The sequence below is a fragment of the Microtus ochrogaster genome, chromosome 2, assembly GCF_000317375.1.
Source record: "Microtus ochrogaster isolate Prairie Vole_2 chromosome 2, MicOch1.0, whole genome shotgun sequence".
NCBI classification, from domain to species: Eukaryota; Metazoa; Chordata; class Mammalia; order Rodentia; family Cricetidae; genus Microtus; species Microtus ochrogaster.
Window position 1 is genome coordinate 923,242 of NC_022010.1, and position 9,525 is coordinate 932,766.

Below are 9,525 nucleotides of genomic sequence, written 5' to 3' on the forward strand. Positions count from 1 at the left end.
AGTTCAATTCCCAGCAACCACATGGTGGCTCACAACCATCTGTAATGAGATCTGGTGCCCTCTTCTGGCCTGAAGGCATACCTTCAGACAGAATACTGAGAATACTGTATACATAATAAATAAATAAAATCTTTTTTAAAAAAAAAGTTTTTTCAGAAGTCTAAATTATTTTATTCTATGTATTTATTTGAGGAGACTTACTCTGGACCCCTAGCTGACCCAGAACTTGCTGTGTAGACCAGGCTGGTTCCCAGCCTCCCAGTCCTGGAGTGAAGGTAGAGGCTGCTCCCTAAGTTGAGCGGGGGCAGAGGTCTTACAGTCCCTGTTTTTAGAATGTAGTATTGAGGACAGCCTAATTCCTGCTCTGGGGTTGTGTGTGGGTAATGTGTTTGAGCAGGGAACACCCTTTCCCTTCCCTGGGGGCATGATTTAGCATTGCTGGAGTGCTCTGCTGCCTGGCTTAGTCCAGAAAACACAAGCACAAATGATGGTGCTGGAGTCTGCTTTTACAGAAAGGAAATGGCTTTATAGTTTTTAGTAATTTTTATACCAACAGACCACACAGGATCCTGGATTGAGGAGCTGCAGGGCAGGTAGGGTACACCCGGCCCAGCAAAGGGCATTCCCTATTTAACTGACATCATTTGCTATGGTGTCTTCTGTGATGTGCCGTCAGTTAAAAGGGAACAGAAGTGTTAGAACACTGCCAAACATCTCAGGTGCAATTTGGTTTTAAAATGAATGAGGAGGACCTTTGCTGACAATGGCATGTTTATTGTGTTAAAACTTATTTCATTGGTATCTAGACTGTTAAATGCCTACATTGAAATAATTGTATGTGTATGTATGTTTATATATGGAGATGTTAGGGTGGGGGCACATGGTGTACATGAGAAAGTCAGGCAGCATCATTCATTCATTCATTTTGGTTTTTCAGGACAGGGTTTCACTGTGTAGTACTGGCTGTCCTGGAACTCTCTCTGTTGACTAGGCTGACCTTGAACTCACAAAGATCTGCCTAATTCTACCTCTCAAGTACTAGGATTAAATGTGGCACCACCACCGCTTGGCTGTTTGTTGATTTCTTGAGAATGGTATCTCACTGTGAAGACCAGGCTAGCCTCCAAATCAGAGATCCATGTGTCTCTACCTCCTGAGTACTAAGGTTGTTAAAGACTGTGACACCAGGGTCACAGTCTCTTCATTTTTAAGGGGTATAATATAGTAACATATAGTAATGACAATGTTAAAATAATAAGTAACAGGGTAATTCTGTACATAAAACAAAGCCAGAACAGTAAACTCGGCCCCCTTTGGGGGGAAGGGATGGAGCGGGAACCACAGGCAGTTATTTTAGGCACTGTCAACGCAAGCATCCGCACTGTACCGCAGCAACGTCTCCTTTGGGAGCACCATTTCTTTTCCTTGCTCTGTTGTCATTTGAACAGTGTGTCATATCACATATTTTGTAGTAAACTTTTTTTCCAGAGCTGAAATTCTGACATTGCTATTTCTTTGGTGATCTGCTCTCATAAACAGGGCGTTGACGTCTGGCAAGGAAAGGATAGCATTAGAAAGCAGGAAGAAGCTGCTAGCTTGGTTGTTCTCTAACCTAGGTCTGCCTACCATGAGGTGATACCCACAGCCCATCTGGGATCATCTTGACACTCCATGACTGTTTGAAGGGTCTCTGTAGAATTAGAAAGAATGAAACACTGTTCGCACTTCTCGACCACACTGATTGTGTCTTTGGTCTCCATACAGGTGTTTGTAAATGCGGTTTTAGGGTTCATGGGGGGCTGCATTATAGAATATTTTTAGTGCTGTTTTGTTTCTCTGAGGTGCATTCAGTAACAGAAACTAGGCCAACAAGTTATTGACAATTAGTGGTCCTTTGGGACTCTGCTTTAATGAATAGATAAGAATGATTTGTAATTAGCATAATAATTATATGCAAATGAAGGCTTTTGAATTGCCCTAAAACACTTCTGAACTGTTTAAACAGCCCTCCTGAGATCTTGTTACTCTATTAATTTGTGTAGCAAATATTTTTTTCATAGATCATGCAAAGATAAACTTCAGCCCAGCCCCTGTGCTAGTGATTAGGAATTCCAAGGTGGTAGAACCTGAATTAATGAGATTTACTTATACTGTATTAATGGTACTCTGTGGGAACCTGCAAGGGTGAGGAGTCACTGGGGAGATGTAATTAAAAACAGAAAAGAAAGCTGCTGATTGGAAAATAACTGTTGAAATTGGTTTATTAAACAAGTTAGTAAATGTTATTTCTTTCTCTGTTATTTGTTACAGTAACATTCAGTGCAAACACTTTTTTAAACATGCTGGCCTGGAGTGTGGCTTACATTTCGTCAACTCCAGGCATACTGTCAGCCTTGGGATTAGAGACATTTTCTTTCCTAATATTTAAAGGGAGTGGAGTGGTGTTAGTAGAGTGGATGCTTGCTGTTTGTCTTCACATTTCATTCAGCCTCTCTAAGCTTTGCTGAATTGAGCAGTAGTACCCTTGCATTTTAAACTCAGTGAGTATCTCTGAGCTGTTTGAGTAGACACCTAATTAATCATCAGATGCGGGATCCTAACGTTTACTTTGTGAAACTCCCTGTGGGCAGCGGGTTGTATAGACTGGGTCTGTTCTTTATGAGCAGGTATCAGGGTGTTGCTAAGGCTGGTGCTTTTGAGTAGCTGTTCCTGTTTCTGCTTACCCTCACCTCTGCTAACCCATGCGCACTCTTAAATGGTTTCTGGTGTCTGGGGCTCATCTTGATTTTCCACAAGCTGTCAAGAAACTCACCTCCTACTCCCTTCCCCATTCATAATCATGAGTTAAATCTGGGTGCAAGGACATACTTAGGTTGGCTCAGCAAAGGTTGTATGCTTGTATTTTGGGGGGCAGCCACTAGGCTAAAAAATTCATAAAATTAATATTCTTTGTCTTCAAAATTAACGTGGTTTCTGTTGAGAGTGGTGGTCAATAACAGATGTGTGCCCGAGAGGTAGTGTAGCTTTCCTGTTCCAGGACAGAGCAGTTCCTTAGATGAGGTTAATGACTGCACTCTTGTGACTCCATTGTGGAGACACTAATCCATTTATTTACCATATCGTACTTCAGTTTGTTCTGGGGGAGGTGGGGGGATCTTGGCTTCCATTCGACTTCATTTTTACTTAAATAAGAGTTTGGGTGATATAGCATTGGTTAGCACGAATTCAATGTTGTCTTACGCTGATGCCATTGTGCTTTTGTGTCATTTGAGCACTATTGATGGAGGAGCAAGTACTGTCTTGAAAGGTGCACCCAGCTAATAATGATGGTTTCACAGGTCCTGATCCTGAACAGGCCTCTGGGCATTGTCTAGGTAATTAAAATCAGATCACAAAAAAATGCTAAACACAATTCACCTTAGTATAATGAGATTTTGCTCCCTTTAAACCTGATTTTAAAACCTTTTTTTTTTTTTAAGTGTATTTCCTTGGCCTAGTGAATTTGCTCTTTTTTTCCCAAGGATTACAGAAAGTGCATAGCAGATTCAGCCTTCAGAATACCCAAGAGCTGAAGACTCAAGCAGACTGCAGCTGTCTTCACCCACAGTATTCTAAAAGAACTAATGAGATGAGAAGCCTGCAGCTGGTGGCCAGCACAATAAACCATGAGCCAGGGGCTTCTCTTCATCAGAGCCTCCCTTTCCCCCTGGGATCCCAGAGGAGACAGAATACTAACAAAGCCAGCAGGCTGTCTCATTCCACACTATTGCTCATTTGCAGCTGTAATTGGTAGCTGAGGTTGCATTCTGTATGCAGAAACTGTCATACATGAAGGAATATATTTGTTCATTGTGATATGGATATAAATCAACCCATTTTCAAATCCAGAGACCAAATCAGATACCCAACGTAAAATTCAGCAAGAAGATACTATTCAAAAAAGAAAATAGTGTTTATTGCAGAAATACAAAATTGAGGTTGTGAAAACTGCATCCACTTTCTGCCTTTTCATGTTATGCTACTTAATTCAACTGATTAAACATTTACAGATTCAAACTAACTCAGGCAAAATGTCTAGGTTTTGACAAGGTACATTATTCTCACCTGTCAGGGTTAAGGTGCTATTGTTAATAATTGGGTTATATTATATTTTTAGTATATCTTTAGTGTTTGCTGCTTTGCATTCTTAGAGAAAAAAACAAAGAGAAGACCCACTTGGATACTCCTGGTGCTGGGACTGCTTCTTGGTTTTTAACTGTCTGCTTCCTGGGATTACTTACACCTGTTTACACCTGTGGCTGGGCTGTGCGGTCTAGTCATATGAGCCAGGGAACAGATCAAAGAGTTCAGGAGGGGCTGGAGAGATGGCTGCTCTTCCAGAGGACCAGGTTCACTTCCCATTACCCACATAGTGTGATTCACAACCTTCTGTAATTCCAGTTTCAGTGGATCCAGTGCCACCTTCTAGATTCTTCTGAAGGCAGTGTTTGCGTGTGAGGTACACAGATACACATCCAGGCAAAACACCCATACACATAAAACTCTGGTTGAAGTCCAGGTATAGGGAACTTTTATCAGTTCCTTACTGGATGGTGAGCTTCATGATGCGTTTTAGAAAAGCAGCCATGGCTACCTCGCATTGATGATGAAGGCTTGCTGGTGTGGTGTGCCCTCTGAAATAGTGTCAGGTCTGGAGTGACACTTTCATAAGGTTTTCGGTTTCTTTAGTTTCTGCATCTACTGCAGAGGGTTTCTGTAGATGTGTGACGTATCTGCCTGCCATGGAACTGGAGTAAAGAAACAGTGAGGTCTCTCTCTATTTTGACCCTCTAGTTGACACCTTTGCTGGTCTGTTGGGGCCGACTTGGAAATGATTGATGCCAGTCAGAATTTGCTTGGCCCTAGTGCAGGGACTGCCTTTCTTTAATGCCATTGGTTTTATTCCTTTGACCATAGAGGCAATTGTGTACAGTTTATTTTGTGTTTACTTACTCTTCCCATGTGTATGGGGCAGGTTTAAATTTCACAGCACTCCACAGTTTTCCACACTCAGTTCTAAACTCCTGTTTCCCTCTTCCCTTTCACAGTTGAATACATCCAAAACCAAGGCTTGTCTTGCTGCTGTGGCATGTATTAGCCTTCTGCATTTTTATTATTAATTCACATAAAACAGTAGTACAACCTATAACTGTCAGCTACTCACGCACAGAAATGTGTTTACTATTCAATTCACTTACAGCTCAGGTTTGGTAAAAATAAAAGGAAAACAGGACTGGTGTGGCCATGGCCACCTCACACCCCAGTCAAAAGAGAAAAAGGGCGTGGGTTCGCTCTCATAGGCTGGTGAATCATGGCCAGCCTTCTGGGCATTAGACTGGCGGTTAGAATTTAGTTGCTGAAATGTTTTAAACATGGTATGCCTTTCTTTCCACTTTTGTTTATGTTTTGTGAGACAGGGTTTGTCTGTAGCTTTGGAACCTGTCCTGGAACTCACTCTGTAGACCAGGCTGGCTTAGAACTCACAGAGATCTGCCTGCCTCTGCCTCCCGAGTGCCGGGATTAAAGGTGTGCTGCACCACCACCCGGCTTCTTTTTACTTTTGAATATGAAGGCCACTTGTCTCTTGGAATGGGGTGTGTTCTTAACTGGTTTTGTTTGGTTTTGATTCTGACTGAATGTTCTCTCTTCTCCTTTGGTAGGTAATAGATACTTCTTGGGTTTTGGGTACCTGTTTTGTTTTGTTTTGTCTTGTCTTGTATGCCACTTTGAACTAGACTGATGTTAGGAACCAACCCTGTGTTCTGGCCCTTACTGTCCTGTGGTAGCTATTCCGTAGGATCTTTGATGGAAGGAAATGGTACTAGAAGTCATTGATGTAACGATGCTTTTTAATTTGGGGGAAAAGTGGGCTTTAATTTCTAGCCTTTGCTCTAGAAGAGAACGATTTAGAGGCATATAGGTATGTGTTTGTTCAGGTAGCTTACTTCTTCTGAGTGCAAGTTTTAGGATCCCCTATTTAGTTGCTTCTTTTCTGAGTCGAGAAAGCATGCCAGTTCTAATGATGCAGGTGTGGGTCTATGACCTCATCCCAGCTGGCAGAGAGAAATCAGTGCTGTTGTACACACAGGTGAAGTGACTGGTTCTGCTTGTCTGCTCCTCCCTGTGTGTCCTTTCTGCATAATGTTGACTGCCCTTATGTCCTGGCCATACTACATTAACTATTTCAAATTATTGAGACCCAGTGAAGCCAGCCAGCTTCATGTGTTTAACAATTTCAGCCCTTTCTCTAGCTTCTGAGACAGTGTTGAGATGACCTCCAGTACAGGGTCACATGTTTACCCAAGCATGTTTCTAAAAAGCTTAGTTTTTTACCCCCTGATCTTTCTCATGGTTTATTTATAACCCTCCCTAGGAATTAATAGCATGCCATATGCATTTACTAACTGGTCTCTTCTAAGTGACCACTTGCCAGTATATTTTCTTCGCTTTGGAACATGCTCCGTGCATGCTTTGCTTGAATGACTCTTACCAAAGAACTGCAGTTTGCAGCCAGGGTTTCTTCTCAGCCTGGTTTGGGCACTTTCTGCACAGTGTTTGTGCCCTTTGCAAGTGCTATGGTGCACCCTGGGTCTGTGTTGTGACAATTAGTGAAATTCCCGCCATTTGTGCACACTCCAAAAATAACTTGGCTCCTTTGGAGAGAGCAGGGGAAAGGGACAGGAACTTCAGTTGAGTGAAATGATTTAACTCATTTTGTACAATCTGCCAGGCAGAATGCACTGAACGAAACAGAGCTTACATGCGTGAGTCGTAGATTTTGTGGTCATTGCTGGTTTGTTGTTACTGAAGAGTTTCAGTCACCCATTCCTACCTTTTATGACCGTGAAGAACACAGATTTAGCCAGGAAGGGAGGAGGGACGTGCAGGAAACAGGGCCTGTGGTCTGTGTAGTGCAGTAGTGGCTCACAGTGACAGAAGCAGCCCAGCGGCACCATGTGCAGGTGCTGTCGAAAGTCAGGTGTTAGTTCTTCAGCATGTCTGCTGACTGTCAGCCCTCAAACTCTAATGCAACTGATCTTGGTGGGCTGCTATCACTCAACACTCCTAATTCCATAGTTGAGACAAAAGTTTAGGAAGTAATGGGATACAAACTGCGGGTGCTGTGTGTGGACCGTTTCCCCATGTGTAAAGGCACAGGGAGCTCTAGCTGCAGAAAGCCGCCTGGCAAGATTAAAAAATGGTTTCTGGTTTTCTTCTTCATCTTTGACTCTGTTTTGCTTTACAGGACTACAAAGCTGATGAAGACCCTGCATTATTCCATTCAGTCAAGACCAAAAGAGGCCCCCTGGGACCTAACTGGAAGGTATTAGCTGCTGACCTTGCTGACAAGTGGAGTCTTGACAACATAATAATTGACAGGTCCCAATTCTTAAAAGAGGTGGTAGTGTTTAAATGAAAAATAAAAGCTGCACAGAGGGTTTTCTTTGCTTAAGGATTTAGGACCATTTGCAGTTGGCCTGTAAGTGTGTGCTACATTAACAGAGTCATGCCATGCTGAGGAACCTGAAGAGGGGCAGATGGTTTGCTCTTTGGGGACTGTGACATCTTCTGACTCCAGACAGTAAAGAAATCCATGTTAAATGAAGGCTTGTAGTGGGGTCTAGTTGGCATCTACTCTAAACGAGTTCCCGTCACACAGGTGTTTCCCTGACCTTTTTGGTAGGTAGGTTTCTGGAGAGCTGAACACCAAAGCAGTTTTCGTGGCAAGTATTTGCATTCAGGTAGAGCACACCTTCACACCATTCATGAAGTAGGAAAAGCAATTCCAACATAGTCTTGTTGTATAGTGCACTCCACCAAATGGAATCCCTTAAACAAGGCTTAAGTGTTGGCGGCAGGTTATTCTAATTAGTTTGACAGACCAGGAGGCACATAAACACCCAAACCTGACCTGAGCAGATTTTTTTTACCCATAGGATTTTCTTGGCAGCCAGGGTCTAACTGGTTACATCAGGAGTCGTTACAGTGCTGGCTGCTCCTGTAGAGGATCCCTGAATGGCCCTATTATAATTCCTGTTATAACTATATTGTAAACTGTTTTGCATCAACTAAAAGGAAGGAGGGATCTGACTTTGTTTAATGTGAAATGAGCCATTGCAGGGTGTGGTCATTCACGGCTTTAATCCCAGGACTCAGACAGAGGCAGTAGATTTCTTATGAGTTCAAGGCCAGCCTGGTGTGTGTAGAGTTCCAGGACAGCCAGGGCTACACAGTGAGACCCTATCTTAGAAAGGAAAGACAGAATCATAATTTGTCTTATTTTCACATTTGTTTACAGGGTAGAGTTTAAAACTCTTCCAACCTAAACCATGACTAGAGACTTAATACTCAGGAAGTGGTAAATGTCACACAAGCATCATCTGAGTCCACGCTAAGGGTTTGCTCAGTGCCCCCACCCTTTTCCAGGTTTGTAGCTACATCCTCTAGACACCCCTAGGCCAGGCTGGGGTGTCTCCAGGATATATCCCTCGATCCCTGCTGAGGTGATGCCGACTCTGGCTAGCAGTGCTTTCACAGGAGATGAAAAAGCAGAAGGCTTATGACAAAATACTGAGTTCTTTCACCCAATTACCAGAGTCTGGAGGATAGGTTTTACACACCTGTCACATGGTGGGCTTTCCCATAGGGTACTTCTAGGAGGTTTTCCAACCAACTGTAGAATTACTTAATGTTTTTTTACTTTTGCTTGGCTTTTCTGCGTCTTAGGAAATTAGAATGTGTGTAAATAACTTTGCTTGTTCTTGCTTTGTTACTTTGATGTATTCTTACCCATAGACCTTTATCTCTAGTTGATTATTACTTAAAATTCTGGAGTAGCTTAAGTTTGTTTGGAGACAGGGTTTCATGATGGGGCCCATGCTAGCTGGGGATCACCATACAGCCTAAGCAGCCCTTGAACACTTAGTGATTCCCCTCCTTGGCCTCATGACACTTAAGATGACAGGCATGAGTCGTAATGGGCTGTGCCTAGAGAAGCAAGTCCAACAGTGACTTCATGTTGCCCATCAGAAGGCTCCTCTGACCCATCTCCTTAGTGATCATTTGCTCACTTCATCCACGCGGTGGTAGGTGGAGGTATTCATAAGAAGCAAGCAAGTCTTCTGACTGAGCTGCCATGGCTTTGGAATGTTGGGGTAATGAAGAAAAACAAGCCAAACCACCATATACAGATGTGCAAGGTCATAAAGGTTACATTCGTGACAATAGCTGAGCACACATGGGAATGAGCGAGCACCTATGGGTTTGGTCAGTGGGCATGTGTCCTTACTCTGCCTGGTGGTGCTGGTGGCAGGGTGAGAACAGAAGAAATGTGTGTGGGCGTGACAACAACTGGCACTGCCAGTGAGTGCTGAGGGTATGGCACATGCTCTGCTGTACTGTGCAGGCTGAGGGTATGGCACATGCTCTGCTGTACTGTGCAGGCTGAGGGTATGGCACATGCTCTGCTGTACTGTGCAGGCTGAG

The 9,525-nt window shown here is 43.2% G+C and overlaps 1 protein-coding gene across 3 annotated transcripts in view; it reads left to right on the forward strand.

The window, feature by feature from the left end:
- Pitpnb (phosphatidylinositol transfer protein beta) overlaps positions 1-9,525 on the forward strand; it is a 53,537-nt gene that overhangs the window by 26,601 nt on the left and 17,411 nt on the right. For 2 of the 3 annotated variants that reach the window (XM_005344214.3, XM_005344213.3), the window contains exon 8: positions 7,286-7,363. The exons of the other annotated variant lie outside the window; for it this stretch is intronic. In XM_005344214.3, coding sequence (XP_005344271.1) covers positions 7,286-7,363 — 78 coding nt within the window. The remainder of the gene's footprint in view (positions 1-7,285; positions 7,364-9,525) is intronic. 3 annotated transcript variants of the gene reach the window in all.